This window comes from Crinia signifera, chromosome 3, assembly GCF_055691185.1.
Source record: "Crinia signifera chromosome 3, ASM5569118v1, whole genome shotgun sequence".
Taxonomy (NCBI): Eukaryota; Metazoa; Chordata; class Amphibia; order Anura; family Myobatrachidae; genus Crinia; species Crinia signifera.
This window is the reverse complement of record NC_139219.1, coordinates 312,482,191-312,498,762: the sequence shown is the minus strand read 5'-3', so window position 1 is coordinate 312,498,762 and position 16,572 is coordinate 312,482,191. Positions and strand designations below refer to the sequence as shown.

The 16,572-nt window shown below is 45.9% G+C and overlaps 1 protein-coding gene across 4 annotated transcripts in view; it reads left to right on the top strand.

Moving 5' to 3' along the window:
• ITSN2 (intersectin 2) overlaps window positions 1-16,572 on the top strand; it is a 164,756-nt gene that overhangs the window by 99,056 nt on the left and 49,128 nt on the right. For 3 of the 4 annotated variants that reach the window (XM_083178639.1, XM_083178637.1, XM_083178640.1), the window contains 10 exons: window positions 230-317; window positions 595-743; window positions 1,568-1,648; window positions 4,459-4,595; window positions 11,376-11,836; window positions 12,590-12,711; window positions 13,497-13,675; window positions 14,116-14,263; window positions 14,930-15,135; window positions 16,233-16,294. In XM_083178639.1, coding sequence (XP_083034765.1) covers window positions 230-317; window positions 595-743; window positions 1,568-1,648; window positions 4,459-4,595; window positions 11,376-11,836; window positions 12,590-12,711; window positions 13,497-13,675; window positions 14,116-14,263; window positions 14,930-15,135; window positions 16,233-16,294 — 1,633 coding nt within the window. The remainder of the gene's footprint in view (window positions 1-229; window positions 318-594; window positions 744-1,567; window positions 1,649-4,458; window positions 4,596-11,375; window positions 11,837-12,589; window positions 12,712-13,496; window positions 13,676-14,115; window positions 14,264-14,929; window positions 15,136-16,232; window positions 16,295-16,572) is intronic. The other variant, XM_083178638.1, reaches the window with a different exon arrangement.

Below are 16,572 nucleotides of genomic sequence, written 5' to 3'. Positions count from 1 at the left end.
TTATAATCAGCCCCTTTGGGGTGATTGAACGCACATTTGAGCGACAATCTGGCGCGCTGAGGCGTCTGCAGCATTAGTGTATGAGAACACCTTCATGTGAACAGTAGGAGGGTGATGGCTTTTCTTATTATAGAGTAGAACGTGGTGAAGGAGGTAGAGCCTAGCGCAGCGGATAAGGGAATTGACAATGAATCAATATTTTATTTGGTGTAACCCATTTGTATTTTAGGAATATCAGAATAAGCTGAGCAGCCTGGTCCCGGAGAAACAAGCTTTAAACGAGAAGATTAAGCAGATTCAGATGGTGAGCCCTTCAGGTGAGCGACATTGACCCTTCTCTGCACCTCGTGCCTCTGCCTCTGGGTGGTTCTAGCGCAGACAGATGTTCCTGCCATATTGTTGGCCAGGCTGAGGGTTGTAATGATATAGCCACATTATATGCCACCCTGGCCATAGGGTAGTGTTCCCATCATTCACACGCGGTATGCTGCAGGGTACCAATTGGTGTGTGGCCTCAGCATTTTGTGTATCTGTGGCAGGATTGTGCCAGCTCTGAAGGGTGCCATAGGTAACTGCAGTTGCGTTGTCCGACAGATGGCTCCAACTCTGGCCTGCTTGGGCTTCATAAGAAAACCATGGAGAAGGACGGGTTATGCCAGAGACTGCGGGAGCAGCTGGACGCCCTGGAGAAAGAGACTTCCTCAAAGCTGTTGGAGATGGACTCGTTCAACAACCAGATCAAGGTGGGGTAGACTGATGGCAGTGCGGCGGTGGCGGTGCATAGACATACATGGGAAAGTAGATACAGGTTGAGTATCCCTTATGCAAAATGCTCTGGACCATGAGCATTTTGGATAAGGGATTTTTGCGGATTTTGGAATATATATATTTTTTTCATACTTACCTGGTCCCCTGTTGGTGCCCAGATGGTCCCTCAAAGTCCACGGTCGGCCTTCAGGATCCTCTTCAGTGGCTTCTCCGGTCCCAGGGGTGCATTGCACGACTGCACACTCGCGCAATGCACCCTGAGGCTGAAGAGGATCCCGAAGGCTGCCGTGGACATCTGGGGACGAGGTAAGTATGAAAAGGGGGGGGGGGGGGGTTCGGAATACTTCGGTTTTTACAATACACAGATAAGGGAGACTCGACCTCCCATGCACACCTTTCCCATATCAATAATAAAATGAACAGCAATGATAGAAATAATTGGTTATGCCACGCCTCTAATGAAGGTGGATTAGTAACGATGATACAAGGATCTATAAATGGAACTGTAGCAGGTTGTTCCCAGGGCCCGGGCCCTATGGGTAATTTCTGTAGTTCTCTTCCAGACCTTAACACGGAACCATTGTTTGATCATTAAGCCGTGTTCTGTGACATTACCATATGCCAGGATACTCCATTAATTTGCATGAACATTTATTATAATATAAATAAAGTTTTCTGAATTGCAGTTATTCCCGAGTCCCGACACAGATCCGCTCTGGTCCTACTTGGCTTCTGGCGGCCCCTAGTGGCTGTGCAGTGCAATACTTAATGTGCCTTCTCTGTCTGCCTTATCTTGCAGTATGAGGATATGGATGACTCTGTCCTGCAGTGCCTTTTGTCTCTCCTCAGCTGTCTCAACAATCTCTTCCTCTTGCTTAAGGTTAATTCAATTTCTGTGTCTCCTTTACCTGTCCGCTCTTTCATCTTTCCCTGTATTTCCATTCCTTGCTTTTTTTCATGTCTGGTGTGAGTGTGGTCTGCAGCCATGAAGGGGGGGGGTCAAGGGATTACAGGTAAGGTGGCACTGGAGACATGTGTACATGAGGCTTCTGGTGTGAGTGCGGTCTGCAGCCAGGGAGGGGGGGTTGAGTTACAGGTAAGGCCGCCCTGAAGACGTGTCTACATCAGGCTTCTGGTGTGTTGTGTGGAGTACCAGAGTCGGCTGTGTCTCATGTCTTTCATCTTGCACGTGGAAAACTACTGTATTACCCATCTGTTTGGCTCCTTGAGAAATCCAGGAAAAACTGAAATGATGTCAATCGTGTCTATATGTCATCCATAGGATCTGTTGTGTGATGAGGGTCAGGATTCACTTCTCTTAGTCCACACATTGGAAGCCACAATTGCTGCTTTTGCTTATTACCATAAACAATATGAGCCACCAACGCTGGGCACCCCAGTTCCAGTTTGGGAACCACGGTGTTACTCTTGGCTCTAAAATCATCCAGAAATATCTGTAACGACGAAGAACATTTGTAGCAGCATAAATACCTGAGGATTAGATGGTAATTGTTAAATCCAAGTAGTACAGGAGCTCTCAAAGAGGTTAATCTAGTATTCGGGCCAGTGCATAGCACGTTTATGTGCCAGTCTCCTCAGCTGGCTGCTTAAGTATTACCAATGTGGTCCAGTGGAGGAGCTGAGCTGCAGGCTCCGATATTTCTCTTTTTGTATAGCCCCTGCCAAGGTCACTGGATTCCGGTAATGTATCAGTCTGATTACCGGCAGAATACCCTGCTGACATGGATGTGACCAGCATAATCCGTGACAGACTAAGCTCTGAATAGAGGATGACAAGTGCCACGATTCGCTTACTGTTTCCATTTTAGTACTCCAGGGATATATATTTATTATATAGTGCACACACATGCAAGCACGGGAGAAATTACAAACCTCACACACTGTAGGACCATGGTGGGAATCAAACCCATGACCTCAGTGCTGTGAGGCAGTACTGCTAACCATTACACCGTCCGTACTGCCCATATATAGAGCTGTCTTGGGGATGTATAATGTATAGACTTCAGGATTTATGATCCAAGGCTCCGAATAGGTGTGCAAGCCAGACGATCGCTCTCTGGTGATATTGCCTGTAACAATCCCAGAAGCACAGGTATTTCCGAATCCCATGTGGACCTGTGTTCCCCTGAGGCTACAGAAGATATCTGCTGTGGTCCCTGCTTTTTGCTATAGGAGTATATATTGATGAGATAAAACACCATCATTTTTCTGACATTTTACTATTAAAGGTGGGTATTCAATCCTGGTCGAATTAGTGTTTTTTTTCCGAGTTTGTCGCATTGCTTTCACCTATTAATTTCCCCATTTGTCCTGTTTTTCCGACTGTCGAATCCATCTTAACCGTTTTTGTTTTTTGTTTCTCTCGACAGTCAAAATGTGTGTTTCTCGAGTTATTTACCATTTTCTCGAGTTGGAGTTTAGAAAAATGGGATGAACCTTCTTCAATATGAAGTTGTCGAATTGGGTTTGACAGGTTTTTAGTCAGGATTACGACAATTTGCCACTTTATGACCAAGATTGAATTACCCCCTAAATATCTTTGATAAATTGTGCTCTATGTATTCTGTGAAATGCCTTTTTGCCTTGGAAACAGCTGGTCAGCGCTTGGATGTACAGAGGCCCCATCCGTTTAGTGTGCGCTGCAGAACTTTGCAGATTGTTAAGGGTTTAGAAACTTTGTGCCAATGTGATGGACTCACAAATTGTAACCATTACTTTCTTAAGGTGCCCATACACTAATAAGATTTATCTTCAGATCTGGCTGGTTGGAACAAAAACATGGTTATGGATGAGTGACAGTTTGTCAGTTTTCCAGCATTTCCAAGCAAATGTTCAACTGTCATTTGCTCTCATCCATAACCATGTTTTTGTTCCAACCAGCCAGATCTGAAGATAAATCTGCGTGTGTATGGCCACCTTAACCGGGAGAGGATACTTGCCACTACTGAATGAATATATGGCTGTAATAGAAGGCAAACAGTGGCCAAAGGACCGAATTGGTATATGCCGTGCGTCAACAAGTTACAAATAATTTGCCGTCTCCTCACAAAATGGCCGCCTCTAATGTGTGTAGGTAATGGGCCATTGCTATGTTACCAACATAGCAATTTTTTAAGTATAGCGTAAACTAAAATGCGTTGGTACTTTGCAATTTGTTTAAGTAGGAAATATTGCATACTTTCATTATTTTTGTTTTGGATCTGCGTGGATTCTCCTTTCCCTCCACTCGGTGCAGTATGTTTCAATAGCCTCCAGATGTCACTGTTGCAGCAGGGTTGTGTATCAAAGGTATTTTGTTGACAGATCACTCTAGAAACAGTAGAAGAAACAGCGCCACCTTCAGGCTAGATAATATATTTGTTACACATTTGATGGTTGATATGTCACATCACAGTGTTTGTAAAATCGCTTTGTGACATTTACGTTTCATTGACACAGATGCAAAACCTTTTATAGAATTTAGAACAGAACTAAAAGGATAACGAAAGGCCTTGCTTCTTATGCTGAGTAAGCCCAGTGTAATACTGCAATGTTTTATTATTGTATGACGTGTTTCTCTTCTCCCCATGTGCAGTCATGTCAGAACATCTCGTCAGACACCGCTCTCCATCCTGTCTTAGTTCCGTCTCCTGCAGTTACTCTGTCTGACCACTTGTTTCTCTTGGTTAGGAGCTGAGGGAAAGTTACAACAAACAGCAGACGGCTCTTCACCAGCTGCAGAAGATCAAGCAGGATAAACTGAGGGACGTGGAGAGCAGGAAGGCGGAGCTGGCGCAGAAAAAGAAGGAAGAGGAGGAGGCTGCAAGGTAACGTGACTGCACATTGTCCTGTCCCCTCCTATACGAGGGTGGATCAGTAAGTACCTGTGTTTGAAGACAGGTGGCGTTGCTGAGGAAAGTTGGTATTACTATCATGTACTACCATCTTTCAAACAACACAATACAAAATTTCAGATTGATTCATAGGTTCGGTTGTTTTTTTCCACCACGACAAATGCACCAGCTCCTTCATCCGGAATTGTTGCGGCCAAATTGCATGAATTGCGCTATGAATTTTTGCCGTACTCGCCCGACTTGGCTCCCTGCAACTTATTTCGGTTCCCTAACCTGAAAACGTGGCTCGCGGGTAAAAAAATTCAGCTCAAACTAGGTCATTGTCGAGACAGAAGCCTACGACAGTTTGACAAATCATATTTTTTTGAGGTTTTTAAGTTGGACAAAGTGTATTGCCGTGAAAAAAGATTATGTTGAAAAATAAATTTAAAAAGTGTGAAAAATTTTCGTCTTCATTCTTAACACAGGTACTTATTGATCCACCCTGGTATATACATAGGGGATGCGGTCATTTGGTCTACTGCATTATGGTCGACAGTCATTAGGTCGAATCCATTAGGTTGACATGCTAAAAGGTCGACATGGGAAAAGGTCGACATGATTCTAGTTCGACAGGTCATTAGTTCGACAAGGTCATTAGTTCGACAAGGTCATTAGTTCGACATTGTCTATGTCGACATTCACAAGGTCGACATGGAGTTTTTCACTGTTTTTTGAGCCAACATGTGCCGACAGGCGGTATTTCATGCCCTACCATCCACTAGCACTTAATCCTTAAATAGAAAAGAAAACCAGCACTCACGTTTAGATGAAAAAAAGTGGATTGTATTTCAAATATTCATGTCGTTAAGCCAGCGTGTCAGCAGTCCCGACAGCTGTTTCGACCAGCAGCATGCCAGTCTTCATCAGGGGTACATACTGGGCATCCCCGCAGGGTTTATATACACACAGATAATGACATAAAGGCGCCAATCCCGCCCCTTCAAGAGCGGAGCTGTCGCTCAGCACCTGTCGTGCGGTGCGCGCGGCTCCGGCAGGGAGAATTGGGGGTGTGCGCAGCAGTGTCATAGGGAATCCCTGACGTAGGCGTCTGGGGATGCCTAGCGGCGAATCAGCGGCTAGAGGTTCCGGACATGTAACGGGGAGTGAGCACCATGGAAGGGGGGACGTGGACAGAGACGTGCTGATGATGTTAAATCACTGCCGGGTGTCACGGCGATATGCGTCTGACAGCTCCACTTTTGCTGGGCTATTTGGTATAAATCAGCATACACATTGAAAAAGATAGTGAAGCCCGCGATCTCTAGCCAGGCACCCAAATACTTAGCACAAGGGTATATACAGATAAAACGGGGAAAAGCTGAGAGAGCACCCTAAATACCAGGGGAAAAAATTACAGTACATACAGAAAAACGAGGTGGGGGTATACTATAATACCGTTCGTGGGATACAGCACTCTAGTGCGACGGCACTGTGTGAGTATCCTCCAGAATGCGCAAGTCAATGCCCAAATGATCAACATCCAGAGTACATAGAGGAGGCACCTCCCATTCTATAGACACATGTGCACGGATGGTCTTATTACATGATTTAATAATGCAAGGTATAGTCTAGGGAGTGGTGCACTTGAGTGCTTTAACACTGTGCCTACTCAGTTAATGTCTACTTATAATGCACACGGCGGTGCTGGGAGGTGTAGGTACACTCAGGTACCGTGCGTGATGTTGTGCACTTTAGGGACAGTAAAGTGTCAACACTGGTGGATGGGTAAATTCTGGATGGGGCAGTCAGATAGCTGGAGTTCAGATGAAGCACCCCATCTTGAAGTCCTCGTTTAGTCCTTCGGGTGCCAGGCAGTTCAATCTGTAGATCCATTGCAGTTCCCTTTGTAACAGTAGTTTGTCTCTGTCACCACCTCTGTTTAAAGGTGGTATATGGTCGATAGGTGAACATTTTAGTTCACTCACTTTGTGTTGCATTTCTTTGAAATGTCTGGCAACAGGTAGGGATTTCAGGTCCAGGTCACCAGTGTCCATCGTTAGGCTTTTTTTGATGGATGATCTATGTTGGCTGATCCTTTCTTTTATCATCCTAGTAGTCTTGCCCACATAGACCAGATTACAAGGGCAGACCAGGGCATAAATTATGAACTTGCTGTTGCAGTCGATTTTATGCCTGATCTTGTAGATTTTCCCGTCTTTGGGGTTGGTGAAACGGTCTCCGGTTTTCAGAAAGGGGCAGTTCGAGCACCCTGTGCATTTGTAAATGCCATTCTTTTTAGATAGCCAGTTAGTAGTTGTAGTCTTTGTGCGGGTGAAATCAGTGACAACCAACATGTCCTTCAAGTTAGGACCCCTCCTGTAGGCAAAACGTGGTGGTGTTTTGAGCACCGGTGCCAATGTAGGGTCACTGGCTATCAGATGCCAGTGATCTAGAATTTTCTCTTTGATGTGCTTTGAGGCCACTGTATATGTGCTGCAAAAGTTCAGGCGAGTTGTATCGCCAGCCATCTGTCCTTTAGTTTGGAGCAGGTCATCCCTCTTAAGTAGTAGCGCTTTCCTATAGGCCTCATTAATGTCATCCTTATGGTAGCCACGGTCTTTAAAGCGTTTGCCCATTTCAGTAAGGGCCTCTGGTAGGCTATGGGGATCCGAATTTATTCTACAGACTCTTACCATCTGTGAATAGGGGAGGCCCCTTTTCAGAGCTATGGGATGGAAGCTCTCCTGATGCAGCAGCGTATTCTTGTCAGTTGATTTTGAATAAATCTGTGTGGACAGTTTCTGGTCCTTCAAGCTTACTGTAACATCCAGGAAATTAATCTGCTTGTCACTTAGGTTCAGGGTGAATTTAATCGTACCCTTAATTGTATTTAGATGGTTGAAGAATTGCAGCAATTTGGCTTCGCCTCCACTCCATAATAAGAACAAGTCGTCGATGTATCGGACGTAGAATGTAATATATTTGGAGAATTCGATGTTATTGTAAATATGTTGCTCCTCGTACGCTGCCATATAGAGGTTGGCATATGCCGGGGCCAGATTAGACCCCATTGCAGTGCCCTGTTTTTGCAGGTAGAACCTGTTTTGGAATAGGAAGTAGTTTTTGTTCAAGATAACATCCATCAAGAGTGTGAGGTATTCTGTTGGCAGGCCGGTGTAGGTCTGATTGTTAATGATGGCTGTCTTACAAGCTTCGATACCCCCTTCATGGGGGATGTTTGTATATAGGCTTGCCACATCAAGGGTGACCAACAGTGTCCCTGGCAGGATGTTGGTGACTTGTTCAAGTTTCCTCAAAAAGTGTGTCGTATCCTCAATAAAGCTGGAGGTGCTCTTGACAACTGGCTGGAGACAGTAGTCCACCAGTTGCGAGAGTGGCTGACACAGTGAGCCTCTGGCGATGATTATAGGATGCCCGGGAGGTGCCGTCAGTGACTTATGCACTTTAGGTAAGGTGTACAAAATAGGGATTTTGGGGTGTTTCTGGGTCAGAAAGTCAGCAGTCTCCTTATTTATATAGCGATTGGAGAGTCCCAGCTGTATTATACCGTCAATTTCCCTCTTGTATGTTGTCAAGAGCACCTCCAGCTTTATTGAGGATACGACACACTTTTTGAGGAAACTTGAACAAGTCACCAACATCCTGCCAGGGACACTGTTGGTCACCCTTGATGTGGCAAGCCTATATACAAACATCCCCCATGAAGGGGGTATCGAAGCTTGTAAGACAGCCATCATTAACAATCAGACCTACACCGGCCTGCCAACAGAATACCTCACACTCTTGATGGATGTTATCTTGAACAAAAACTACTTCCTATTCCAAAACAGGTTCTACCTGCAAAAACAGGGCACTGCAATGGGGTCTAATATTGCCCCGGCATATGCCAACCTCTATATGGCAGCGTACGAGGAGCAACATATTTACAATAACATCGAATTCTCCAAATATATTACATTCTACGTCCGATACATCGACGACTTGTTCTTATTATGGAGTGGAGGCGAAGCCAAATTGCTGCAATTCTTCAACCATCTAAATACAATTGAGGGTACGATTAAATTCACCCTGAACCTAAGTGACAAGCAGATTAATTTCCTGGATGTTACAGTAAGCTTGAAGGACCAGAAACTGTCCACACAGATTTATTCAAAATCAACTGACAAGAATACGCTGCTGCATCAGGAGAGCTTCCATCCCATAGCTCTGAAAAGGGGCCTCCCCTATTCACAGATGGTAAGAGTCTGTAGAATAAATTCGGATCCCCATAGCCTACCAGAGGCCCTTACTGAAATGGGCAAACGCTTTAAAGACCGTGGCTACCATAAGGATGACATTAATGAGGCCTATAGGAAAGCGCTACTACTTAAGAGGGATGACCTGCTCCAAACTAAAGGACAGATGGCCGGCGATACAACTCGCCTGAACTTTTGCAGCACATATACAGTGGCCTCAAAGCACATCAAAGAGAAAATTCTAGATCACTGGCATCTGATAGCCAGTGACCCTACATTGGCACCGGTGCTCAAAACACCACCACGTTTTGCCTACAGTAGGGGTCCTAACTTGAAGGACATGTTGGTTGTCACTGATTTCACCCGCACAAAGACTACAACTACTAACTGGCTATCTAAAAAGAATGGCATTTACAAATGCACAGGGTGCTCGAACTGCCCCTTTCTGAAAACCGGAGACCGTTTCACCAACCCCAAAGACGGGAAAATCTACAAGATCAGGCATAAAATCGACTGCAACAGCAAGTTCATAATTTATGCCCTGGTCTGCCCTTGTAATCTGGTCTATGTGGGCAAGACTACTAGGATGATAAAAGAAAGGATCAGCCAGCATAGATCATCCATCAAAAAAAGCCTAACGATGGACACTGGTGACCTGGACCTGAAATCCCTACCTGTTGCCAGACATTTCAAAGAAATGCAACACAAAGTGAGTGAACTAAAATGTTCACCTATCGACCATATACCACCTTTAAACAGAGGTGGTGACCGAGACAAACTACTGTTACAAAGGGAACTGCAATGGATCTACAGATTGAACTGCCTGGCACCCGAAGGACTAAACGAGGACTTCAAGATGGGGTGCTTCATCTGAACTCCAGCTATCTGACTGCCCCATCCAGAATTTACCCATCCACCAGTGTTGACACTTTACTGTCCCTAAAGTGCACAACATCACGCACGGTACCTGAGTGTACCTACACCTCCCAGCACCGCCGTGTGCATTATAAGTAGACATTAACTGAGTAGGCACAGTGTTAAAGCACTCAAGTGCACCACTCCCTAGACTATACCTTGCATTATTAAATCATGTAATAAGACCATCCGTGCACATGTGTCTATAGAATGGGAGGTGCCTCCTCTATGTACTCTGGATGTTGATCATTTGGGCATTGACTTGCGCATTCTGGAGGATACTCACACAGTGCCGTCGCACTAGAGTGCTGTATCCCACGAACGGTATTATAGTATACCCCCACCTCGTTTTTCTGTATGTACTGTAATTTTTTCCCCTGGTATTTAGGGTGCTCTCTCAGCTTTTCCCCGTTTTATCTGTATATACCCTTGTGCTAAGTATTTGGGTGCCTGGCTAGAGATCGCGGGCTTCACTATCTTTTTCAATGTGTATGCTGATTTATACCAAATAGCCCAGCAAAAGTGGAGCTGTCAGACGCATATCGCCGTGACACCCGGCAGTGATTTAACATCATCAGCACGTCTCTGTCCACGTCCCCCCTTCCATGGTGCTCACTCCCCGTTACATGTCCGGAACCTCTAGCCGCTGATTCGCCGCTAGGCATCCCCAGACGCCTACGTCAGGGATTCCCTATGACACTGCTGCGCACACCCCCAATTCTCCCTGCCGGAGCCGCGCGCACCGCACGACAGGTGCTGAGTGACAGCTCCGCTCTTGAAGGGGCGGGATTGGCGCCTTTATGTCATTATCTGTGTGTATATAAAACCTGCGGGGATGCCCAGTATGTACCCCTGATGAAGACTGGCATGCTGCCGGTCGAAACAGCTGTCGGGACTGCTGACACGCTGGCTTAACGACATGAATATTTGAAATACAATCCACTTTTTTTCATCTAAACGTGAGTGCTGGTTTTCTTTCCTATTTAAGGATTAAGTGCTGCTGTAAATGTTCTATGGACCTTGCACCACACCATTTATTGTTACCTGCGAGTGCCACCTTGCCTGAAGTACATAGTACCTACCATCCACTAGGGCGTGGTGGGAGAATAAAATAGTGTGCTGAGCGTAGCGAGGCACCGTGCCCGACGCATAGCGAGCGCAGCGAGCGATGCGAGGGGATGCAGTGCACTTTAAACTGTGTCCATGTCGACTGTGTTGACATTCAGGTAAAAAAACAGTGAAAAACCCCATGTCGACCTTGTGAATGTCGACATAGACAATGTCGAACTAATGACCTTGTCGAACTAATGACCTTGTCGAACTAATGACCTTGTCGAACTAATGACCTGTCGAACTAATGACCTTTCGACCTAGAATCATGTCGACCTTTTCCCATGTCGACCTAGAGTCATGTCGACCTTTTAGCATGTCGACCTAATGGATTCGACCTAATGACTTTCGACCATAATGCAATAGACCAAATGATCCCAACCCATACATAGATTGTATGACTTCACATTGTATTGTCCCCTCCTATATACGGGGACTGACATACAATACACCTGGCACAATGAAGTGAATTAGGTTCTGTATCCTACAGGAAAGCCAAACAAGAGAAGGAGAATCTGTGGAAGGAGAAAGTAAAGAAGGAAGAAGAGGAGAAGCAGAAACGCCTGGAAGATGAGCGGCGGCAGGAGCACTTGCTTCTGGAGAAGCAGCGAGCGGAGGAAGCAGCAGCCAGGCTTAAGGAGCGGGAGGCCCAGCAGCAGAAACTAGCGGAGGAGAGACAGCGAGAGGAGGAGGAGAAGAGGAAGAGGGCAGAGATACAGCGGGAGGCAGAGCAGAGAAGGAAACAGGAGGAGGAGAAACGCAAGCAGGCGCAGCTGAAGAAAGAGGCAGAGGAGAAAAGCTGGGCGCAGGACGAGGAGAAGAGAAGGAAGGACAGCAGTACATCCAGAGACCCAGAGAGACGCATCTCCAAACTCAACTTAGATGAGAAGTTCGCAGACAAGTTGAAATTTATTGGTGGGAAGCAAGGAAGCATTGACAAAGGAAGAGAAGGTAAACTAGAGCACACCTACTTAGTGTCCTCTGTAAACTCGGAAATATTAATGGGTGAAATGAAGCCTATTACCATGTAATATCAATGTATACATAATTAGTGTACATTCTAGCACCCGCTAGCTTTGAAAACCCATGCAGTTTCTGTTACCTGCCTGGGGTGTCGCTGTCTGCGGTGGTGTTTCTAGCACAGGTCTGGTTTGCATATCAATGCTGATATACAGACCACACTGTGCTAGAAGCACTACAGCAGACCGCGACACCCCAGGCAGGAAAGAGGAACTGCATGAGTTTTCAAAGCTTTCGGGTGCTAGAATGAACACTACATAACAACCAACACATGCCTATTGCCATGTAATATCACCGTATACACATTGACCTATTGCCATTTATACACCAGTGAGTATACACATTGACCAACGAAAGATGGCTGAAAAAATGCGATGGCCAAAGTAACTTGCATATGATACACCACCTGAAGCTATCACCGCACCCCTGCCTGTGCCCAGCTCATAGCTGGTATACTTACACCTTTTGCCCTCTCACCGCAAGCACTGTACCTGCTTCTGTACCTAATGCCACCTAGCAGGAGTAGGGAGCAACAGTAGGGTGGAAGTTTTGTTGCCGTAGTAACCTTACATCACTAATGATGGAACCTAGCTGACATGGTCCTTTTCCTCTGTGTTCTACGCTGCTGATGCTGGTGTAAAGGACGGACCTCTGCAATGGGTTCTGATCTCTGTGCTTTCCCAGGTGCTGCTGTTGGAGCCTCTGAGAACAGAAAGTCCTCCTTGTTTGTGAACTACTCAGCCCTGTATCCCTTTGAGGCCAGAAATGCAGATGAGCTTGGTTTTAATGCCGGTGACGTAATTCAGGTAAATGTCTCGAGTGAACTTGTATGGTATAGGTGACTGCGGAATGGCTTTCCTGGAGTTTAAGCCTTCATAGTATTTTCCCAATAAGCTTGTTTTTGTTCTGTCGGCAGCAAAAGCTGCGCCACCAATGGGAATCTTTTCCATGGAGCCCTAGTCCATGCCTTTAGCCCCCTACACACTAGCTGATCCCCCACAAGTGCTAAAATTGGTGGCGATGGGGGTGCCGGAGTTCGTGCATACGCTCTTGCTGATTCTGGCGAGGAAGGGAGGGAGGGACGGCCATGCTGCAGTCATTGAACTCCCTCGTATAAACATGAAGGACGAGGGAGGGGTTCGTTAACAATGAGTGGGAGCATGCTTTGTTAAGGATATTGAGTGTACACACTAGGTGATATTGTTAACAATATTGTTCACAATATCGCCTAGTTTGTATGGGGCACAGTCCCGGGCAAAAGCCAGAGGGAGAGAGGGAAACGTATTACGATCGGTAAAGGTCAACTCCAGTTTCGAGAGACGGGCAATAAAAAGACTCTTCTCGTGGACATTTTTAGTTTTTCATTTATTTCTCTTATTGTTTTTTTCTTTCTGTTTCAATTCCTGCGCTTCAAAATTATTACATCGTATGTGGCGTATAAACTCATTTTGGGACTGGGTACTGGAATTTATAAAAAAATCAATGTCCTTTCCTGCATGAAAACGGAGAAAATGCAGGAACACACTCCAAATACTAAAATAATACTATAATAACATGATTTAGGTGACTTCTATTCTTCTCTTATCACCAGGTGGATGAGAAAAACATCGGGGAACCAGGCTGGCTTTACGGCTGCCTTCAAGGAAATGTGGGCTGGTTTCCATCAAACTATGCAGAAAGAGTGCCGGAGAGTGAGAAGTCAGCGCTGTCTCCGAAGAAAGCCTTGCTTCCCCCCTCCATCTCCGTGTCCGCTACCTCGCCACCTGCTAAGTAAGGCAATGAACGTTTGTCGTATGGTAATAACCCCGTTCTATGACACATGAGGATGAGCCCCTGAACTGCAGAAGGTCCCACAGTCTCTAGCCATCATCAGCTCAAATGTTACCCATGTCACTCATTAATACTTGACGAGCGCTTCTGTAACGGAGACAGCAAGGGTCAGCGTGACTGAGATGTGTAAGACTGAGAAGCACCACCCTCCAGTACAGCTGTCACTAACATAATAACCAGGATAGATTCAGCAGGCTTTAATATATGTATTACCGACCAGTCGCAGCTCTTATTCCAGTGATTGTTTGCCGATGGTTTGGATTGACAATGTCCTGCGCTACCTTCTTCTGAGGCTGCCTTATTTGTCACTTAGGTCTTTATTCCTGCTGTTCTCAGACTGGAAAATATACTGGTTTAATGTCGTTTTTTTCCATTCTCAGGTCACTTTCACCAACTAAGACCTCTGAGGGGGATATGGAATATCAAAATCTACCGTTCTCCAGCCTTAGCGTGACCTCCACATGGCAGAAAACCTCTGCGTTTACCTCTTGTGTTTCCCCCGGGTCCATCTCTCCCATCCATGGTCAGGTAGGTGTTGGCGGTTTGATCTGCTGTCTTGTCTTCTGTGATTCTTTCTCATATGAATGTGTGATGTATTAAAACTATATAGAAGTTAGTTTTTCCTGATAAGGAGTTCTGTGTAAATGAGGAGGACCCCCTCCTCGTTTACCTGCCACCACAGTATCAGCAGGAATTAGGCGCTTGATGATCTTGTCTGTGGGTCAGGGCATTCTTAGCGTATTAGCACAATGGGCTCCACAATGCTAGGGGCCTTCGGGCTGGGGTCGGTGGTGGACACACACTCAGAGCAGCCAGGCAGCCTGACACCCAGCCTACAGCCAGACAGTGATTGACTGGTAGCATGATGGATGGCTGGAACTAAGACTGCCCTGTTGTGGGTACCGTATTCTCATCAACCAATTGGGTCCCTAAGAAAACTGAATTCTAGATAAAGAATACCGTATCTTTAAGGTGTTTTTGGAGAGAGGGTTTCTCAGAAATAGGAGGTTTTATTGGCTTGTACCAGCCAGTAATTACTGGCTTGGGTTTGTGCTTTTCTTCTTGAGGAATCTTGGGAGCATTCCCATCTTTATATGGAAGCTTTGCATATCTAGGGTGATTAAACATTAAGCTATAGATGTTTCAGAAGTTCCCAATCTGATCAGTGTTGTTTCTCTTTGTATCCCTGAGCAGGGTCAGCCGGCGGGGGAGGTGAAGGCTCAAGCACTGTGCTCTTGGACTGCAAAAAAGGACAACCACTTGAATTTTACCAAAAATGACACCATCATTGTATTGGAGCAGCAGGAGAACTGGTGGTTTGGGGAGGTGCGTGGGCAGAAGGGGTGGTTTCCCAAATCCTACGTGAAGATCCTGCCTGGAAGTGGAAGTAAATCTCCAGAGTGAGTAGATACAGAACATTTTTTTTTTTTTTTTATGTAAGTCATCAAACCGCATATAGCATATAATTACACAGGGGCAGATATGTTAAAAAAGAGATAACCGCGGGGGTGATAAATGTCTGACCAGTCATCTTCTGTTATAAGTTGTGTTTAAAAAATGACACATAGGAGTTGACTGATCATGTCAGTGTTTGGTACATCTGCTCCTAAAGCTGAGTACACATTAGGGGATATGTCGTCCAATCCGGTGGATTGGAACAACCTATCGTTACCATCAGTGCATATTGGACAGTGTGTATTCCCAATAGGTGCACCCCTGCTGTCATTAGCAATGTCTTCTGGTCAGTCAAACAGATTATATCTCTAGCAGTGCCAGGCTGTGAAATGCAGCACATCGGTACGCATCGCCCCGTGCATCAACAATTGTGTATGCACAGCATTACGGCAGCCAGGATGCCAGCATTCAGTATACTGATGCTGGCATCCCAACTACTGCCGTCAGAACACCGGTGCCAGAACTTCGGGTGCCGACACTGGGATAGCAACAGCGACATCTCGAACTTAAGTAGGCTGGGGCGGTTTAGACTCAGGACAGGTATTGGGGAGGGGGGGTAGTTTTAGGCACAGGGCGGGTGTAGGCTTAGTCTGCAGGTAGGTGGGGTCAGGTTTACCTGGCAGGTTACGGGCGTTCAGCATTAGCAGTTCGGGTTAGACTGTTGCAAGGGAGGATTTGTATGACGGTGGTATGAGCAGAGGGTTAGGGTACGTACAGAGCCCCTGTCCGGATTCTCCATATGACCGCTGGCATCCTGAACACTAGGATACCGTTTGTATACCATATGCACTTACTGATCCAGGGTCCCATCGCTCATTGGCTCGGCTGGGTACACACGTCATCTAGTGTGTACCCATATTTAGTTTTGTAGTGCATTTTATTAAATGAAAACCACATCTCATTGGCTGTTATGAATGATAGTCCAGTTTGTGCAGGCAGCACCGTGCTGTGACATCATTGTCAGCTAGTCATGTGACATCATTGTCATTGTCAGCTAGTCATGTGATATCAGATTGTCATTGAGCGGTTTTCTTTCTTACAGACCTGAACCTGTGTACTCTGCTGTCAAGAAGAAAGCCGTAACCCCAACATATGCAGCTGAAGGTGAGGCCGCTCAGAAACCTAAGACTTCTTTCCATTGAGGCTGGGGTACACACTTAGCCAATGGCTCTGCCCACTGATCTAATGATTAGTAAGGTTTATGCACAAACACACTTACCAACCCCTTCCTGATGCGTCTGACCATCAGATCCATTTGACTATGCCCACACACTGGTGACCCTATATTCAATGGATTCTGCAGCCCACATATTGCTCACAATGCATCTACCCAGGTATCTGCGTCGGCCATGCTGCCGGGTTGAATGCTTCCTTGTGGAGGC